Source organism: Nannobrachium achirus (genome assembly GCF_963921795.1).
Source record: "Nannobrachium achirus genome assembly, chromosome: 8".
In the NCBI taxonomy this organism is placed as follows: Eukaryota; Metazoa; Chordata; class Actinopteri; order Myctophiformes; family Myctophidae; genus Nannobrachium; species Nannobrachium achirus.
Genome location: NC_137817.1, coordinates 37,424,327 through 37,446,197, shown reverse-complemented (window position 1 = coordinate 37,446,197; position 21,871 = coordinate 37,424,327). Strand labels below are relative to the sequence as shown.

Genomic DNA, 21,871 nt, shown 5'->3' with positions numbered 1-21,871 from the left:
GCTCTTACACATAAGAATATCTTGAATCTACAAAGGTCCTGTTACCCGTTAGAGCAGTGGTTCTCAAACTTGGGGTCGGGACCCCAAGTGGGGTCCTCAAATTATTTTGTGGGGTCACCAGAAGATTAGCTTAATGTAAAAAAAAATGTCTCACTCAACGGTAAACTAACCAACATAAAGAGTACACATAAAGTGACAATTTGAGGATTTTCAAAACCATTTTAATACCAAACTGGCCAAACTGTCAAATATTAAGCAAGCTAGAGGCAAACATTGTGAAAATAGCAGATCTACATGCTCACAACGCCTCGAGGCGTTGTGAGCATGTAGATCTGCTATTCTCACAAAATGTATCGGTGGAACCGAGTCACATTAAATGTAATACCTACAATTCCAAGTGCTTGTCAGGGTGGGGGTCCCCAGTTCATATATGTTTATGTTTGGGGTCACAGCCTAAAAAGGTTTGAGAACCCCTGCATTAGAGAATATGTGTGTGTGTGTGTGTGTGTGTGTGTGTGTGTGTGTGTGTGTGTGTGTGTGTGTGTGTGTGTGTGTACACACTGCTGCAGTGCAACATTACCAGAAGCACTCCTGTTCACTGCAGCAGGATGTGGGGCCTGAGCCTGGTGCTACTCAATGCTGATAGCCCTTCAGTATGCAGCTCTCTAGTGACACGGTGTGGTCAACATCACCTTTACAAGTGGCCTAGTTTGTCTGTCATCTAAGCTCTTTATCTCAACATTTATGAGATTACACAAGAAAAGAAGACTTTCAACACAGTCCATGGGCCGTGAAGTTGATAAATATACCGTAGTTTATCAAATGACTAACGGGCCATGCTCTTCAAACCTGACTCATCAACTAATATACTGAAATCCTAAAATATACCAACAAAAGCATTAACAAGCCTTTATTCTACAGAATACTTTTCCCAGACATTCTGTTAAAAGCATCTGGCTATATTCCAAACTGAAAATGCACTGCTATGTCCTACAGTATGCTGTTGGGTTCCTCAAAATCTTCCCTTCTTTCCTTTTACATTTTTTTAACTGGCATGCAGCCCTGTGTTGAGTCAGTGATGCATTACTAAAATCCTCTAGAGGTGAATTGCATTCACGTTGGGTTGACAGCGTTGAGGATGTGTCAGACACTGGCCTGCAGGGGTGATCGGATGGGAGTGCCGTCTCTCTGCACATCAGCTACTCTGCAATGCTAATAGAAAGCACCTCCTGTCCATCAACTGATACACACTCCTCCACCCTCAACATTCCCGATCCTTCCTTACTGCCCTCAAGTGAAGTTCCTTCATGAGAATGAAACCAAACACTTTTACTTCACTTGGGACCACTGGTGTGCACAGAGCCTTTATTTGAAGGCACTGGTTCTCAAGGTGGGGTCCGTGGATTTGAGGGGGTTTTCCAGGGCATCCCCAGCTAAATGTGTTAATATAGCAAAGGAATCTGTTTAATCACCTTTTTTTTTAAATATTCGTTTTTGGGGTTTTTATGCCTTTATTGGACAGTAGACTGACAGGAAATGGGGCGAGAGATGGGGAGTGACACGCAGGAAAGGTCGCTGGGATCGGGATTCAAACCTGCGACACACTGTCAGGCATCAGAGCCAATTTGGTATGCGCCTGGACCGCTAGGCCAGCAGGCACTCCCTGCTTAATCTCTTTAAACCCTATATATATATTGGCTAATTGAAAATATTGGAAAATATAATTAATTGGCATGTGAAAAGTCCAGGGGGATGGGGGGGTCTTGTCTTACCCTCTCCTGAGAGGTCTGGTAGCGGAGGTGCAGAGCGGTAGGGTCCCAGTCCACAGCGATGTATGCGTTTCCCACAGAGGCTCTGTCCTCTGTGCACTCTATAGCACAGCCCCGACAGAACCTGAGGGCCAGAGCATAGTTAAACACTCTATAGCACAGCCCCGACAGAACCTGAGGACCACAGCATAGTTAAACACTCTATAGCACAGCTCTTAACGCTATAGTATCATGATCTGTCAGCGTGGTTTAAATCCCTAAGGGTGAGCTTGCTGCGGCTGCTTCTTGTGCTGTTAAAATCAGCCTATTCGTCGTAAGATGGTGACGCGCGTTGAAAATATCAGAGCTACGAACTCACAACACGTCGCAATCCGCTGCGCTATGAGCTTGTATGTCTACTATAGATACGCAACCCGGCCATACAGCGAAGCATACATCAAGCTTCACAGCTGCAGCTCCAGCGCTTGTCCCAAATCAGCGCTGTCTTGTTCGCTGGAGTCGGGGTTTACTGTTACATGATAAACAGAACCCAGAACCGTGCGGATTCCGTGGTAATTTGGCAGTTGACTATTATAAAAAATGAACCCGAACTCTGTGGAACCACGTGGATATTATACAAGACTTTCTGATGCACAAATGGATGCGGTGGTGCGCAGTGAGTGACTCATTGATTTCAGGCAACTGAGAGAAGTCAACCTTCCTTGCGCCATCATAACACATAACATTAACAAAACAAAACAAAGGTTGTATGTTTGCATATTAAGGTTTAATGAGATGTAAAGACCAAATCATACATAGATTAATTCGTAGGCTATTGTGTGGCGGCGGTGGCGTGCAATCAGTTCACTTGCGCCCACTTTATTAACTTATTTTTTGGCAAGCAATAGTTCTGCATAAGTAGATAGATATTATTTAGTTAACTATAAAAAGAATGCAAGAATGCAGAAAAACAGAATGCATCTGTGATAAAGAGGAAAGAAGCCCAGTGCTAACATAAAATGGTGTAAATATCAGTTGGGTGCACATTGCACATACAGTATCTGCAAACACGCATGTGACGTTCATTATAATATGGCCGATAAATTAATTCTTTGGCCGGTAAAATATAATCCTGCCTGCCAAGGTGGCTGGCCCCAAAAATGCCTAGCGGAAACCCTGGTGTGTGTGTGTGTGTGTGTGTGTGTGTGTGTCATAATGATGCATGTCTTACCTGTACCAGGGACACCAGGCACATGAGTTGCCATCCTTGCCCACCACCCGTAATGTGAAGGGGTACTGGTAGCCCATACTGTCATCACTGCAGGGGCAAACAATGGGACACATAATCCTCAAAACAATACAGGCCTTTAACTCAACAGCATTTACCGTATGTGACATTCAATACAATGGAAGGTACAGGACTTTACAAGTATATAAGTTGGGAGAAGATGTAAAAACAATATTGTGACAATCTATCTAAAACGCATTTATACATTTTAATAACCAAATCTAAATATCTATTATATTGTTTAAATCTCGTTAGACTATCAAATGTCCTTTGATTTTAGACAGACGGTAGGGTTAAAATTTGGTCCCAACTCTGTCCCTTGAGATTTGTATGTGTGAGTGTGTATGTCTGTGTGTGTTTGTGTGCGCATGCGTGTGTGTGTGTGTGTGTGTGTGTGTGTGTGTGTGTGTACTGACCAGTCCTGGGCATGGTTGCTGGCCTCCTGTGGAGGCAGAGGGCTGGCCAGCCTGGACACCTGGATCCACACAGCGTCGTAGAGGTCTTTCTTGCTGGTGTGCACGGTGCAGGGCACGATCAGGGGCATGCCGAACAGACTGGGCCGGTTCTTCTGAGATGACAGGAAGTAAAGCTCTGTCCGCATCTGAGGCCCAGACAAACAAAAAAACACACAAAACGTTGCATTGGGAATTGTTTGTTTTTATTCACCAGGAAAGCAGTTGGTAATCAAACACAGTTACTGGAAATGGAAACGTATCTTCAAGAAATGGCTAGAAATTTAAGTACTGTAGGCTGTTGATCTGGAAGTACAAGGAAATCTAGTAGGGTTACCAAAAGGTAACCCTAGTTTCCGTCGGCTATAGAGGTTGATCTGTCAGTCCATTCACAGTCCTCTGCATTCCACTGAAACTGACTTATTACATCTCAATGATAATAAAGGTACATTAAAAAAAAGTTGCCTCAAGTCAACACTCAGCAGGTGACTTCATCAAGTCCAAATTCCTGGGTTTCTGTTGACTGGCAATTTAAGCATAACATTATAGTGCACCTAAACGTTCAGACACCATTACAGCTCATCCGCACTGCCCCTGATGCGACGCAACGCGAGTGATGAAATCTCATTAAAATATATTTGTTCCAATGAGGACGTCCTGACCTACCGTGAGCGACGTCGTCCACCCCTCCTGTGTTCGCTCGCGGAGCCTCTATTTGAGCGAGGTTTCGCGGTGAAGTCCACAGAGGTAAATGGCCATGTCCTGCCCCCAAACACTTTATATTATTATTTATTTATTTGATTGGTTCAGGCTACGTCGCAACACAAAGCCGACGCTCCATATACGGTACAGTATTTCGCGGGACATCGTGTTGCTCGCTCACGTGCAGTGCGGAGGAGGTGTTACACCACTGCATACTGGCATACAGGCGGTGTCCTGTGTGTATGTGCTACTGGTGGAGGGTACGCACCATTTTCCTGTGCATGGCAATAATGTAACCGATGAAGGGGCTCTCTTGGACCGGTGTGATGTGCCCATTGGGTATTCCATTAGCCAGAGGCGTCTCTGGGCTACAGGGCACCACGGTGTTCGGCCCACCATTGGGTATGAGGACAGGTATGAGGACAGGTTTGGAGCCGATGTGGCCATTAGCTGGCATACCGTTGGCTATGGGGGTGATGTCTACATGGGGAAAAAGACACACATGCTCATTTTCTGATGTTTTCACAAGTATGTTATCATTATGGATTAGAATGGAGATACAGTAAGTGTGTCAAGGCATAAAGTAAATATTAATGCATCACATTACAACATTATGTACTGTAGTAAAGATAAAGACTGGTCAGAATGTTGTATGACATTATATGCACTGGGATTCCCAATCAAGCTGGTCTTTTAAGACCAGGACAGAAGTGTGTTCCACTGCAGGGGATAATGTTTATACACAAAAAAAGGCAGAACTGTTCTACAGTACCTGTTTGGATTAAAATACTCAAAACTATAACTTAACTCCTAAAGTCCTACAGTATATAGTTTCTTGCACAGCAAAAAGAGGAAATAGACGATTTACAAGTTTGTAATCTCTCAAGACAGATTCTTTTTATTTTACGGAATGGGTTCCTATATTAACTCATATGCTGCCATTTAACAATACCTTCGTACTCTTTAACTGCCATTCGTCTCCATAGACTTCCATGTAATTCATAGTGCACGGATCATGCACACCCATGCCTAGATAATGCACCACGTGTGTCCACATTGCTCACAGCTTTCAAACAAAAAAATCCGAATGGAAATCCGTTCAGGCATTCATGAGATAGAAGCCATTATGTTTTACACTGTTGTGAGCTTGGAGGTCTGCTACCTGAGTTGTATGGGGGTTGTATGGGGGTTAAACAAGCAATTTCGCGATCGCTATCATGCCTACTAACGTTTTTGGGGTCCCAAAACATTTTTTGAAAAAAAAAATTTTTTGATTTTTTTTTTCTTTTTTTTTCAAAATGGCGGAAATTCTCGGGTTCCTCGGGCGTGGCAGGGAGGGACATCGCGAAATTCTCGGGTTCCTCGGGTTTGGCAGGGTATGAGTTAAAAAGCTTGTAGATCGCCTATTTTTGCAATTATTCTGAAAAAAGTAGGCTATATTGACATGCTCAAAATAGGGATTGCCAGCTTGGAAGTGGTTAAACGCTATAATGATAACCTGTGTGCCATTTGGCATCGCAGGTGGTAAGAGTACAACCGGTTTAACCCGTCCACCTGCATAAATAATAAATCCGTTGTTACATTGTAGTGACAACTGACAACGTTACCCGTAAGTGTAGGTGAGGTGAGCGAGGTGGGCGAGCCAGGCACAGGGATCTCGAACGCACACAGAAAGCCGTTGACAGAGAGACGCACCTTCTGGTTGTCCTGTGGGAAGTTCTACACACAGCAGAGACAACACACAAGCGTTTAAGAATGAACACACACATACTGTACATACATCATGGTAGTAATGTAAAATGAACACTGGCCTGTGAGGTGAAAGGTGTGAGTGGAGTGATGATGCGTATTTTATTTATTATAATTATTTGGGCTTTTATGCCCTTATTGAGAGGGATAGACAGTAGGCTGACAGGAAATGGGGGAGAGAGATGGGGAATGACATGCAGCAAAGGCCGTCTGGATCGGTACTCGAACCTGCGACAGGCTGTCAGACTGCACTGAGCCGATGATGTGTATTCATTAATTTCTTGTTTCCTTATAGTTACATCACTTGTCCTTTTTTCTGCTTTTGTTGATTGTGAATAAACTTTGTAAACCTTTTTGATTTTGTTTTGTGTTGAACATGTTTATTGTCGTTACGTGGAATATTTAACTGCAGCTTTAAGCTGTACCCATTCACAAAATCTTTCAAGGGTCTTGATTTCCCTTCTTTGTACAATATTTATGTCAAAGAACTTTAAGTAAAGGATAAAGATGTAAAAACGAAAGTGCGTGCGTGCGTGCGTGTGTGTGTGGTCAGTACCTTGATGTTGGAGCTGTGGACCTCAGCCAGAAGGATCTGATCTGGATTCAGGCTGCAGAGCTCACTCAGCTGTTTTTTCAGCCCTGTGTACTTCTCATCCATGTTCAACCTCAAGCCATAGCGTACCGGGGTGGAGCCATCCAGCTTGATGACTGCAAAGCACCCACAAATAAAGCAATAACACATGGTAAATGGTTTTCTACCACCTCTATTCCTCATAGTGGGATCAAAAGCAAAATTACCTTTTGTAGAGGTTTGGATTGAATTACTTTGACAGGATGATAGCACAAATATTGGTGAGGTATCTTCAATAGTTGCTCCATTAAATACATTTATTTTTAATTCAAAATATTCTCCCCAGGTCTCAAAGTCACTCATTTAGCACACAAACGAATGGAATGGATGGAATGGAAATGAAGCAGATTCTGACAATATACAGTATAAACAAAACTCGACAATTCTTATTTTTTTTAAGTCAGTGACAGATTGCAGAACAAAGTTGAAGGAGTTTGGGGCACCAATGGCCTGCCACATAATAGCCTGACAGCGAGTCGTAGGTTTGATTCCCAAGCGGCCCTTTCTGCGTTTCACTCCCCGTCTCTCTCCCAGTTTCCTGTCACTCTCCACTATACTATTAAAAGTTAAGGCAGAAAAGACCAAAATATACTGTATAAAAAAGGGGATTGAGGTTGAGTATCTATCCACTATCCAGTATATGGTTTGTGAGTTGATCAGATTAATTCCTTCACGTTTGTTCTGCAGTCTGGAACCACAGCCTGTAGTTCCTCCACCATCCATAGGGTGACAGCCACAGAGAACATTTACAGTACAAGTATGATAGACTAACAGTACCACCCCAATGACTAAAGAATGGAAAGAAGGTTGAAAATCAGCAAACGTTGCTTTAACTACAAGCCATATTAAAACATTTTCAACAACAGTCAATTTACAAATGGCCTACAAGCTAACAACACATTGTGAGTAACAATTTTGGAAACATTTTGCCTACATGCCCAGGCAAAACATTTCGCCTAATTGCCCAAAATAGGGTCACCAGGTTGAAAGTGGTTGATAAAACAGCCCTTCCCTCACCAGTGATCTCCAGGTGCATGGAGCTGTCCATGGGCAGGGGCAAGGATAGGAAGTTGAAGGGGTCAAAGCGGGCACTGATGTGACCGCACGTCTTACACTTCACCTGGGACTTGAGCTGTCCATGGAACAGATCCACCACAATGGAGCGGTTCCTACGCAAGTGGTTTTCCCATGCCTTTGGGACGTACATGGAGAAACAGAAATTCACGCACAAACACACGAAAGACACACATGTTGACCATGACAAACACATGGACACACGCAACCACACACAGACGGACAAACACACACACAGATCAGGCATTACTAATCTTGCTAATAAATTCAAGCTAGCAGATCAACTCATCCAAATCATTACGCTTAGTAATTAAAGATTCAGTGCCACAGGCATATTATTCCCTAGATACTGGTTATTATTGTTACATACGGTATGCTGTTTTGCTTCCCCCAAAAGTGTACTTTTACTGTACTGTATGTGTTCAAAAGCTGCATTTAGGTGGGCACACCCAGCAGCTCCTTAAGAACTCCATATTGGGACCTAACCCTAACAGCACAGCGATGCATTTGCGATCTCTGTAATGATGTAGGCGCTATGTAGCGTCGGGAGCATTTGCTCATTGGGAAGATGCATTTGCGACGTCGCTTGCCAATTTAGCTCCTCGCTCGCGCAGCGACGTCGCAAATGCATCTTCCCAATGAGCAAACGCTCCCGACGCTACATAGCGCCTCGCCTACATTGTTACAGAGGGAGAGTAGGCATCAGCGTTATGTCGCTGTGCTGTCTCGGAAGCGTTTGTGTGTGGATTACGTAGTCATACATTTGTATTATACATGTTTAGTCAAAATGTTAGTTTGTTGAATAAAACTCCCTTTACATCATGTTGTAAGACAGCTTTGATCGTTTTTTTTTATTGAGGTGAATTCACCTCACATTAATTTGAGCGGCGCAATTAGAAATTATATGGTATATACACAATTTTGATATGTCAGAAGTCTAGTCTGTTTCCATTAACCCATTTGTAAGAGAAACTTGCAGCTTAAAAAATAAACCATACATCCAAAGGGAAGACATCCTGGACACATAAGATAGTTACGTTTTTGTCTAGACTCTTCTAGACTCTAGAGGAGTAATATATGCTACAAACATTGTAGCACTGCATCTTTAATGAAGTGCATTATTGACTGTCTCATATTTTTCTCATCCTGTCACAAAAAGCAGACAGCTCTGCTCTCTCATCGTCCCAACACACCTCAGAGGTGTGTTCTGTTCATTAAACCCACAGTCAAGAGAGGAGCAGGGGGATCTGCAGACTACATTAACATAAGTAGGCACATTTCCCAGTCGATTATATATATATATATATATATATATATATATATATATATATATTACAGTATATATACTAGCTTACCGGTACAAGGTACGGTACATACACAAACATTTTCATTGTACTGTATTATCACTGTTTTGGGTCAAAATGTTGGATGAATTGTATTTAATCGTAACTTGATTGCCTTGGATTAATGTATTCAGTGTGGAGGCAGTTGTATTATAATTGTATTACATTTATTCCCCCTTTGACAGTCTCGTTTTTATCCTTTGGGGCAAGCAGCACTCTATGTGTATGGTGTAATGATTAATGGTATTACAGTAGCTAGCTGAGATGGCTGATCAAAGATCACGCTTGACGTGAAACTGTGCACACACACTCCTTGGATGCAAGAGCAGAACCTCTGCCCCACATTTTCAGCTTCATATTATATCGCCACCATGACACCAATTTTTGCTAATTTATTTTATATTACTCCTTCAGATTTTGCCCAAACAGCATGCAAATCAGTACACAGTATCTCTATAGTCATTAAACCAAATGTGTCTTTCATATTTTAAATATTCCATCCTGATTAGCTAAGAGATTGGCTTCCAAAGTTTGCAGGAGTGGTCTGTTTTGAACAAAATGCCTCAAATCATGAGTGAATAGCGTGCGATTGCCATGAAACTGTGCAGCACACTCCCACTAGGCCATGGAAGAAATGTCCGATTGCTGTGAAAGGCAGAGGAAGAAATGGAACCCTTTTCACATTGGCATATTATAGCACCACCAGGAGGCAGATACCTGTGCTCTGAGGAGCACTTTTTAAAGTCTTTGCACTCTATTTATTTGACCATTTACATTATCGTTTGTTAACTAGAGTTCATGCCACTTAATAATATATTAAATGACATTTTATTAGTAATTGTTACATGTGATTTACTGATTAACCAAATAAATTATTTAGATTAAGTACAGATTAAAAAATATGTGTGAAATGTATACAACATGTCCCGTCATGTGTGGTGCGTGCTGACCTCAGAGGCAACCTCCCAGTCAGGTCTGCCATCGCTGTCCTTCAGTTCTACGTAAGGTTTGTCATGGACACGGTTCAGGTCCTCATGCAGACCATCCAGGAGGAAGGCCAGCAGCTCCTGGGAGTCCTGCTGCTGGAACCCGTTGAACCGCGGTGCATACTTAGCTATCGTCCACTATAGAGAGTAACAGGAACATAGAGGAAAAAAGGTAGATGGAAAAAGGTCAAGAGCCAACTCAGGTACAGTGTACCAAGTGTAGAGGGTTTACAGGTAAGTGGTTAAGGTTACATTCCAGGCATTTCGGTTTTTATTTGAGGCAAGACAGCGAAAGCAGAGACACGCAACACAGGTACTGTGGCCTTGTGCTTACAGTATGTGATCAGCACATCACTTGTTTATTGTGATGACAAAAGGTTTAAATTAGCATGTCATCTCAGTCAGGACTTCATTGAACGTGGCTACTAATTTAACAATATTTTTTAGATGTGTTTGGGGTGTACTGAGCTTACTACTCTGCAAGAGTAGATATAAAACATTTTGGGTGTAGTATTCTTTTAAAGTTTACTTTATGACCTTTGTGAGTTTTCGGAGAAAACCATAGACTGAAAATGGAAAAGAACGATAGATAGTGGAGGTTGGCGACACAGTTCATGGGCCGAGTTCGACCCTATGTTACGATTAGCTCCGTGTCGGGTGCTCCTGTGTGCACGGACTGTGTGAGTGTTATGAGAGCGCGGTGCCCACCCTGAGTTTGAGTGGAGCTACATTCTTCTGGGTCCCATTCCACAACTCCAGCACCAGGTCACCGTAACACTTGGCCATGTGACCTCGCATCCCAATGGGATTGGTTCTGTAGGGTCAGTACAATAATGAGTTAGAGCAGTCATTCTGAAAGTGGGGTCCAAGGACTCTCGTCTCGTAAAAGTCTGTAACTCTGACAGTATACAAAAGGGAACCGAATGGCCCCGGGTTGGTCCATTTGGTTCCATTTGTATACTGTCAGAGTTAAGATGGGTCCTTGACATTTTAAAAATTGAGAACTACTTCGAGTTCTTAGGTTCTTCACAATAACCACAACAATAATAGTGCTACTATACTGTACTACTAAAGTCAACTACTGTATTGAACACGTTTGAAAGCTTGTTACCTGTTGAGCTCGTACAAATGTCTCCCTGAGATGAAGTAGTCGGTGAGAGGCTTAGTATTGCTCACACACTGGATACTGGAGTTCATAAAGCAGGTGTTGCCAAGGTTACTGAGGCCTGTGGCTCCTTTCTCTGTGGGGACTGGACCAGAGAAGGGGGGGGGGGTAATTACGTTGCCATGACAAACACGTCCTAAAGGCAATTTATGCATTGTGTGACAAGTGTCACTCGACACTTTGTTGTTACTGTATGTGTCAGTGATGTATCATTTAATCTCCATGTTAACCAAGCTGTGCTATTGTCCACTTAAATCTTATACACTTTGTTGTATGTAGATTTGCTAATTTCGCCATTTTCAAAACATTTGAGAACAATCAAAACGTGTGAGTTCTACCGAGATAGATTTCAGTTTTTACCTCACATATGTAGTGTGACTTAATTAAAACACATGTGCCATTTTGTGTCCACAAACATTTTGTATGCCAATAATAATATACTCTTTATAATACTCATGAGTCATGGCTGAAGGAACACACATGAGTAACTGTATTGGTGTGATACCACACCTGTATTTGGTTGGTCAATGAGGCACTTGCCTGATACTTAATATCATGCAAATTACTGCATAAATCATCAGAATAACTAATTGCTTAGACGATTCACTGTATAATTAACTATAATTAACTATAGCCTATGCTATGTTTAGATTTAGAACAACCAGAGCGGAACCACCAAGTTATTATTATTCAGTAATAATGTACAATACAGCTGTTTATGCATCACATAATTGTCTAGAAGAGTATGTCCCAAACGGTTGAGATGTTTATAACTTTAAAATATTGTTTCTGTTGTAACACTGAGTGATTTCAATCCATTTGTGATTTATTGACTACTAGTAGAGTGAAAATAATTGTGTATTTAACACTATTATACAGTATACACTATACAGTATGTGTGCTATCTGGTTGAACCACCAGATCACACTGAATTGTAGTTGTACATACTGTACATTGCATGGCTTCTGAACTGGTACTCAATTTGCACAAGCTCCAGATCCATCAGTTTGAGGTAATGCTATCTCGTTGGTTAACTGCCATCACAGATCATTACGCTGACCTTAACCACACCAAACCCACACTAACCGTCTATAACCTAAAGTCTAAACACAACCATTTCAACCTTATACTGCAGTAAAAATACAGAAATGCCATAACAGCCTTATGAGCTTCTTTCACCTGAAATAAAGCCACTATTGTTAACAATTTACTTTAAATCCCAGGCTGTTGCCGTTCAAACAGCTTTCCTTTCCCTTTCCCACTTTAATGTTTTCCAAATCAGAAGGACTCATAAATATCCATGTTTTCCTGAATCAACTTCCGGTGACGTGTAATCCTGAACCAGACGTGGCCTTCGTCATACCGCAGTTTTACCAACGTTAAACCAATCACAGTAATTCAATTGATTTGAACTGAACTGCTAATTGGTAAATTAAGCTCTTGTTGAAGCAAATCCAGTCAGAAAAAGCAGGAAGACATCCTGACCTTTAACGAAAACTTTTAACCTCGTTAATTGCTCACATTTTAATTTACTGAAGAAACCCCCAAATCTAACTTGATGTCAGATAAATCACTGCACTTCACCCGGCTGCCATTTTGTTGTCAGCTTGATGCTCCATACCGGCAGGTGCTCGACATAAGGTAAGGATCAAGGAGAAGAGGGTAAAACATCCTCACTGGTTTAAAGCTCCCAAAATGTATTTTATTTATATCGCACAACGTTTCTGCCTTATAGGTCGTTTTGGGAGCTTTACCCTCTTCTCCTAAGATCGGAGCATGTCCTGCCTAAAGAACCTCTGACGACCTAAATGAAACCTTTATTTTATCAATCACTTTATAGAACATATTAGAAGTCTTGTTTTTGACTACTTTGGTTATGTCCAATTCCATTACCATGATATGATACCGAAGTACATGTGATAGCATGCTGCCTCTCTAACCCTTCATGGGGGGTTTAAGTCAGAGCTTACCTTTGTGTCTGTCCATCTTACTGCTGTTGGCGATGAAGGACATCTCCTCTGGCCAGCTCATGTCCTTGTTCCGGACTGTGGAGAAGGAGACATTTTTTTCTTGATTTCACCATCACTATATATTTTTGTTGTTGTCTGTTACCTCCTCAAAGTAGTTATAGACAATTCCCCCCATTGTACGACCACCCACAATCCCCACCTATTGGTCTGTGGAGGGTGTGTAGATAGATATCCACATGCTATGATATGGAGTCACCAGTTAGGATTTTTACCAGGAAGAGTGTAATGCAGGGGTTTTCAAAGTGGGTGAAGGGGCACCCTGGGGTTCCGTGACGTTAGTCAAAGGGTGCCGCGTGATAATTTGATAATATTTGGAATTTATTTGGACACTTGAAAAAGATATTTAAACTTGAAGTACAAAGTTATTTTCAGTCAGTTCTAACCAAAATGGCTATTATCTCAACGTTTTCCTCGCAACATAATCACTAAAATATTGTCACTGTCGGGCAGTTTCAAATGTGCACGTCTTTTGGTAAAGCAAAGCCCTGCTTCATCATACAAGACTGTCGCACAAAACTAGTGAAAACAGCAGATCTACAAGCACACAACACTTCGCATCGTGAGGCGTTGTGTACATGTAGTACATTTTATAGATGATAAATACAAAATGAACGGTTTTGGACATACAAGGTTTACACCCGACAACGACGATATGCTATAAATATAAGGTGCTGGGAGTGAAAATTATAATGTAGGGGTGCCTCGGATTAAAAAAATATTTATGGGGTGCCCTGAGACAGAAAAGTTTGGGAACCCCTGGTGTAATGCACATCTCTCCCAGTGCGCCTCCTCACTAGTGCAACAACAGGGACACAATCCCCTGCTGGCTTCTCATCCATGAACACTGTAAATGTTGGAGCTTCCAGCCAAGACGGTGGGACCACTATCTGGAAGTGAACCCAGGTCACTGCAGGTTTGCCACCCAGCGCTGTTTACATACCCTCAATAACTAAATGCTGATCATCCTGGATCTTCAGACTCTCCAGTGTGTGGTCTTCATCGTCCAGGAGGGTGAGGTAGTTCTAGAGACAAAAAAAAAGAAATACAAATAAAATAAAAAGGGCCATTAATGCCCATTGTTATCTGTCAACCCAATATTAATGTTGGGGTAAAGTTTATGGAGTAAATATATATATAAGAAAAATATATATATAAAAAAAAGTTGACTTGTTTGTGTGGGATGCACAACTAAAAAAAAACAAAAAAAACATTTTAACTAGAAAGATGCAATTCTGGGAAATAGCAAATGTGGTTGCCGTTTTTTCATTTTCCCTATTCAAGTCAAAGGAGAAAATGAATTCACTAATACATTATCAACAACAATGTATCTCTTAACAAAATGCAAGCACACTATTCGAGATGAAGCCGAAGTCGATTTGACATGTGACTCTGGGTTACTTTATAAAGAATAAAGTTGGACAAGTACTATAGTGTGTTGCCTATGGCAACCACACTAATCAAGAACAAAATAACAAAGCCTTAGCAAAGTGTTGTGCCACATAGGATGCTCGAGTGGGGCAGTGTTAAAGTGCATGCCCCACACTGCGCAAGTCGGGAGGAGTAGCACGAAGGCTCTACGACGTCCTCCTGATGGGGGCTCCTCACTGGTAGGTGAGTCAGTAGGATAAAACAGCACACACACAGAAATGTCTGTGGGGAGGAATTGAATGGCATAACGACTAAATTGGGGTGAAAAAAGTTTTGTATCACATGCTGTGTTCAGGGTTCCCACACATTAATTTCCAAATCTTTTCCAAAACTTTTCCAGAATATTTAACCCAATTTCCAGGACTATATAACAATAATTCAGCTCAATAACGAGTCGCTTACTCCTATGCGCAATGCCCAAATACAGGTAGTGTATGCCAGTGGTTCTCAACCTTTTCAGGCCATGACCCCCGAAATAATCATATTTGAACTGGGGACCCGGCACCCTGACGAGCACTAAGAGTAGAGGAATTTTGTTTTATTGTGAAAATAGCAGATCTACATGCTCACAACGCCTCGCTATTTTCACAATTTCTGCCTCTAATATTTGACAATTTGGCCAATGTTTCATTTGTCATTTCAGAGGTATTAACAAAATCAATAACCAATCAATAACCAGGACCCTTGATCAATTCCAAAACTTTTCCAGTACTGGAAAAATATTTTTCTAATTTCAAAATATTTCCAGGAATTTCATGACCGTGGGAACCCTGTGTGTTTGTAATTTCCCTTGGACGCCACTGACTGACAGGAGTTCTGGCACTGCTGTAGCAGGTGTAAAGGCGGCGTTGCCCACCTCACTGTTGTACAGCCACAGTCTCATGTCCTCCTCTTTGATGCGGAGTCTCTGGGACAGGTAGAGGTGGATGTCTTTGATGGTGCCCATGCGGCTGAAACAGCCTGTGTATGCCAGCACCCGCTTCAGAGGGGCGTTGGGGGAGGGTACACTACCTGCTGGGGAGAGGAGTGAAGGGCCAAGGGGGGAGGAGAGGGGAGAGAACAGGGAAGGGGAAACAGAGTAAAAGGAAGAGTTCAGTGAATTAAATGTCACCACACCCACACATACTGTTACTATACGTGGTGTGAGGATGTCAAACCCATTTTTAATTAAAAATGTTTCCCTGCCCAATCTCACACCTAACCCCGATTGTAACCCCAATGTCTAAAATCTTATAAAAATGTCCACTTTCTTTGGTGATGATCAGGAAAATGGTTCCCACCACAACATTGATTTATCACATTCTATTATAGTTGTGTGGACAAATATAGTAAGACCTGTACACAAGCTGACAGATCCATCATCAGAAGTTTTAGCAGTTAAACCGTCTACTGAACGCAGCTTCCAGTATATCTCCATTCATTCTTTAAGAGTATAAAACTAGCACATGACTGGGATTACTGGGTTTCATGTGCCATTCATACCAATCTGGGAACCCTTGGGCAAAAAAAGAACATGAGGAAAAAAGCAGCTGAATCTGTCTTGAGAGATAACATTCATACTAATCTCTCAAGACAAAGGAAAAAAATGATTTTTTTTTCTTTTTTGCCGATGGGTTCCCAGATTGCATTCATACGAACAGAGGACAAATCGTCTGACATGCTGTACTAATTCCATTTCCACGATGGATGCTGTGCAATGCACTGTGAAGAATTTGCTGGTGTGTGTGATCCAATGTACAGTATGGTAATCTGGCCCGTTTCCATATCAGATGCACACTTTCAGGCTCTCACTCTCTCTCACTCTCTCTCTCACACACACACACACACACACACACACACACACACACACACACACACACACACACACAAAGGATGACTGACCTCAGACCAGAATAGACATTTAACACCAACATTACGATTGTCCATTGTGCGTGTTGAGGATTAGTAGTAAGGAAGCAGCAAGAAAGAGCCTCTGTGTGAATCAACGAAGACTTGATTTGATAAACAAATTAGTGCACACCGTACACGCAGATTGGATTCATTTGGAATCAATCAATATTAGTCCAGTTAATCAATTATGAAACAATTTGCATTCATTAATGATTTCGATGTAAGAGCCAAAACGAGCAATTATATTGGTTGATTATGAATTGTTAAAAATAAATAACAACACATGTGCTTTTCTATTGGCACAACCTTGTGTGTAACACGACATGTTCATGAGCAGGCTCAGGGTCAGTTTCTATCCTGAGGCCATAGAGGACGTTTGATCTGAAAACAGACCAATAGACATACAGACTGTGAGTATTATACTCACTTGACCGCCATCACTGCAACCAACTTATGGGGCAGCACTATAAAAAGAAAATAAACTTCCAACTGAGTCACCATAGCTCACCGTTAACAATTATAGCTTTTATTTTTAACACTACATAATGAGTGCAGCAGACAGTTGGTCGAGCACTCATGTTAAAATGACCATATTATATACTTTTTCCTCCGTAACATACTGTAAAATGTATACCATAATAATATTATTTATTTTATCCTCAGTGCTCAGACTCATTGTTTTTTTTTTAAGATTTGTTTTGGGGCTTTTTATGCCTCTATTTGATAGGATAGTAGACTGACAGGAAATGGGGAGAGAGATGGGGAATGACATGTGGCAAAGGTCGTCCGGATCGGGAATCGAACCGGCGACGCCAGCAGGCATCATAGCCCCAGCAGGCATCATAGCCTAGTATGTGGTATGCGCCTTGACCACTAGGCTAGCGCCCCCCCCCCCCCCCCCCCCGACTCATTGTTGACAACATAATGCAAGTCATCATGTGTTGCCTGCCAGTCAGTCTAGTCTCTGTTGTAAAGTTTGCACTGCAATCTGCGGCTGTTCCAGATATAGGTATACAAATGTTAAATGAATCAATGAAATGCACTTTTCTCCCAATTGAAAGACTCAGGCAAAATGGTTGAATTAATTCCTTGCCACTGCACACCATATCTAGAAGGACAAGACATGTCTGCTATGTTGCTACAGCTGTATAGTTACATGTACCCTAGTCACCATAGAGAGAAGATCTATTAGAGGTTTGCCAGGGGCCCATCCGGTGGAACTGCAGAGCAGCTCTGTCATTCTAGTTGAATGCTGGAAGCCAATGTGCTCCGTTGGGGTTTTAAGGGTGCACTTTATCTTGAAATCTGATAGGTGGCTCTTGGTTAGATCACAGCGTTAAAGAGACCACACAGTACCGAGATGCACATCCACAATCACATTAAACCACAGCTAGTGTGTGCATCTCTGCTCCATGCTTTGTCATCAATCATGTCTTTTCCTCTGCCATATCCAGTAATATATTCATGTGGCATTATGGACAACGACCACATGTGAGGGAATTATATGAGATTTACAGTGGCCAGGACCGGTTTAATTGTCAATGACTTCATTATAAAATGAATGAAACCCTTTGGCAAAAGGCTTTCAATTGAGAGGAAAGTGGATTTACTCGATTGATTGAGTTAAGATGTGCATATCTGGAGCAGCCGCAGAGTACAGTGCAACCTGAAGCTGGAATGATTAGCAATGTGATGGCTTACATTACAGTATGTCAACAATGTGACTCATGGGAAATGCTAAATTATATGGTATACATTTTACAGCATGAGAAACCAGTAAGACTCCCTAATCGGGAGATAAGCGACCGTTGGTCGCTTATCTCCACAATCTGTCGGTAGATAATGCCGGTCTTATATAAGGGTCATTTGTGTACGGTGTGATGTCATACTGATGTCAGCAGTGTGATGTCATACTGATGTCAGCAGCTATGTCTCTATGGAGTTATATGTTGTTCGTGTCCAAATATGGGGCTTGTGAGGTCAGACTTAGTGAGATTCGTCGGTTATCTCCATATATGGAGGGATGTGTTGGTTATCTCCATATCTGGAGATTCAACCTTCAACGTGTAACTATGGCTACCTAACGACTAGCCACATGACGTGAAGGTGAGTGAGGGTCTTTGTAACAGCCACCCCCAGATTTCCCGTGGAAATCTGTACAATATCGAGAAGGCCCGAACGGAAACTCTTAGTCAACTGGCCACCCCATCAAAGAGTAAAGGGACATCAAGGCCTCTCTCTTGTCAATGGGCTGGTGTCGGCCACCCCGTACGGGTTCTAGTCTGAGGTGATAGCCTGCCACCCCGTTAGTAGGCAGGGGTCCCGACAAGCCAAGGGGTCGATTGCACCAGCTTCCTCCTGCCGCGAAGGGTGCCAGCATGACTCACACCATCCTTCCTAGACGATTTTGACATCTTGTTACTAATCTGTCGGTAGATAATACCGGTCTTATATAAGGGTCATTTGTGTACGGTGTGATGTCATACTGATGTCAGCAGTGTGATGTCATACTGATGCGGAGATATGAGCAGGGCAAAGGTGTGACGTGTGACGTGTGACCGACCGACGGACGGACGGCCGGTGGAGGTTTTGATACTAAACTGCGACCTGACGGTCGCAATAAATCACATCCGACTGATATGTCCATATATGCTGATCTCTGTATCTGTCAGTCCCTTTATGCCCATATATGGAGAGCCCTGATGTCATCAGTATATGCCCATATATGGCCCTGCTGACATGCTAAAATATGGAGATCTTTCTATCTGACAGTCCTTGCCCTTTCCATGCCATAAGGAGATCCCTGATGCCATCAGTATATTCCTATAAATGGGCATGTCCCCTTTTGTGCCCATATATGGAGCTGACTGATTTCTTTGTGCGTGATGCCATGACAACACATTGAGGTCAAGCAAAACACTCCATATTTGGGCGTAGTTGCATTCTTGAACTCTTTATATGGTTATGGCTGAGTCATGGTGACATGAGCGTGAAGTCAGAGGTCTGCCTGCATGCCGGCCCTCCCATTAGCCAAATATAGGATGCTCAAAATAGGGACACCAGGTAGAAAGTGGCTAAGGGGAGCTATGATGAGTCAGCTGCCAGGTGTGTGACCACAGAACTGATCATGATGTTGTGAGTTAATGTCCATATTATGTTCCCTGTCATTGTTCACTGTTCTAACAAGGCTAAAATCACCCTAAAACAAGCATCTTTAAAAGAAAAACATGCTTGTAACAGGATTTTTACAACAAGGTCTGTGCGAATAGTAAAACAGTGCTAGGAGCCAATCTGAGTAGCTTTTAGCGTGATCAGCAGTCTCTTCCCTTCGTGGGCCACTGGTTCATTCCGCAGCTCACTCCAGATCACTGTCTAGGCTGGATCAGTCCACTCAACACAGATTAGAGAGGGGTGGGTGTTTTTCGACGGCGGTCTCCTGTCTTAGTGTCTTGCTGCAGGCTTACGTTACTGTACCTCGCGGCGGGGGTAAATGCGGAGGGAACATTCTCAGGCCGGTCATACCCATATTGACCCAGATGTTAGACTGGGGGGAACGTGTGGCTGGCTGCTGCCGCAGGAAGAGCAGGTAGCGTGGGAAGAGCTCCAGCTCCTCTCGGCCTGTCTTACTCTGCTGTATCACCTGGGCAAGGAGGGGAGATGGTTGAAGTCAGAATATGGAAGCTCAACCTTTTAACCACTCTCTTTGTTTGTTTCCAAGGAACATCACTAACTATGAAACTTCTTACTGTAAGTCGCCTTGGATAAGAGCGTCTGCTAGTCTAAATTGTAAACTATAACTTTTTTCTAATAACAAATTATTATTGTATGGCATTGTCTTACTTTTTTTTCCATTTAATTTATTCAATTGTATTTCATTTTATTGTGTAATTCTTTTGTTTTCATATCCTACTGCTGTGTGTAAAATTTGAAAACTAAAACATTGAGTCATAAAAAATAAATATTGTGCCTAGTTCAACATGAATTCACCTAATAAATGGGAGTAAATACTTCAACAAGGGTCTATGGTTGTTTCAGAAAGTTTAATTTAGACATTTTCCACACTTACCTACTGGAATTAATATCAATGCACCAAGAAATAAGCTCTTGAACTAAATGTAAGACTTAAACCATATTTACGATTGCTTGAGGATTGTCTGAAACGCTGCAATACACAAGCCGATGGTCCTTACCGGTCGTGGCAGGCTAAGGTTGGCACCGTACCAGTGGTACAGCGCCCTCCACACAGGCTCAGGGACCGTCTCAAAGTCTCGCCCTGGCACCAGCTGTAAGGAACGCTTCAGCCTCCCGCCCTCCATGGTCAGAGTAGGGGCCTGAGGTTGACCACACAACAGTATGGGTAGACATTAGACAAGCACGCAAAACACAAACACAACAGCACAACACATAATTGTGTTAATGTCTGCATTCTCCAATTACAGATTATATGCAGATAGACAGTTTCCTAATGCTGCACTAGCTGGCAGGGCTTCATCATACTGGTGATAAGACAATGAAGGAAAGAGGCACCATCTACTCTCTGAGAGCCTCGGCTGCAAAATGGGAGGACCGGCTCTCAATTAGCTATAACTTTGGAGATGGAAATCACCAAAGACGACCACTTCCCTCAAATGCAACATCCAGTAGCTTTATGCGTGTAATGTGTCTTGTCTTTGTATGGTGAAGCATGCAAACCACTGGTAGGAAATACTGTATGAACAGTTGAAGAATTCCTGTGTGGAAGGGAAACATCAATGTGTAGGTGGATTCACGTTATGTTTGGGAAAAAGGCGAAGGCTATTTTTCAGCCATGTGCCACCTCGAGGGTTGGTCTACTGCACAGATTATCAAAGTGGCGGCAGCCAGGGGCTATAACTGTAAAGGAGTGGGAAATGAGGACGAAAAAATAATCATTTCCAATTAATTTCCGAAGATTATGATAAATCACATCTTATTTTAAGAACGACCACCCCCACGCACAAAGTCGGCACTAGATCATTTGCTATCTATACTATAATTTTGCGAATGTCTGAGTGAGTGAGTGAGTGAGTGTCTGTCTGTCTGTCTGTCTGAAACAGCGTTTCTCCTCAGTGGCTGGAGCAATTGATCTGAAATCGCATCACCATTAGCATATGAACACACCTGACATAACTGTGAAGCCCGTTTGTCACTTTCACAAATCATATGCTGTATATTAGCATTTTTATGGTGTATCTACTATCTATTCTGCATCTAGCTTGAGGCACATCTATTCTGCATCTAGCATGAGGCAAAATGTTTAACCAGCTCTGTGTGTGTGTGTGTGTGTGTGTGTGTGTGTGTGTGTGTGTGTGTGTGTGTGTGTGTGTGTGTGTGTGTGTGTGCAGGCAGGCGGGTGTGTGTGCAGGC

General features: G+C 42.4%; 1 protein-coding gene across 3 annotated transcripts in view; it reads right to left on the bottom strand.

Annotated features, from left to right (window-relative positions):
• usp32 (ubiquitin specific peptidase 32) overlaps positions 1-21,871 on the bottom strand; it is an 84,349-nt gene that overhangs the window by 12,259 nt on the left and 50,219 nt on the right. For 2 of the 3 annotated variants that reach the window (XM_080730928.1, XM_080730930.1), the window contains exons 15-29: positions 20,677-20,817; positions 20,009-20,126; positions 15,453-15,610; positions 14,109-14,190; positions 13,109-13,183; positions 11,085-11,223; positions 10,682-10,787; positions 9,938-10,111; positions 7,588-7,762; positions 6,496-6,647; positions 5,798-5,909; positions 4,459-4,670; positions 3,453-3,637; positions 2,980-3,066; positions 1,773-1,893 (exon numbers count right to left, since the gene is read on the bottom strand). In XM_080730928.1, the coding sequence (XP_080587054.1) occupies positions 1,773-1,893; positions 2,980-3,066; positions 3,453-3,637; positions 4,459-4,670; positions 5,798-5,909; positions 6,496-6,647; positions 7,588-7,762; positions 9,938-10,111; positions 10,682-10,787; positions 11,085-11,223; positions 13,109-13,183; positions 14,109-14,190; positions 15,453-15,610; positions 20,009-20,126; positions 20,677-20,817 (2,037 nt within the window). The remainder of the gene's footprint in view (positions 1-1,772; positions 1,894-2,979; positions 3,067-3,452; positions 3,638-4,458; positions 4,671-5,797; positions 5,910-6,495; positions 6,648-7,587; positions 7,763-9,937; positions 10,112-10,681; positions 10,788-11,084; positions 11,224-13,108; positions 13,184-14,108; positions 14,191-15,452; positions 15,611-20,008; positions 20,127-20,676; positions 20,818-21,871) is intronic. The other variant, XM_080730929.1, reaches the window with a different exon arrangement.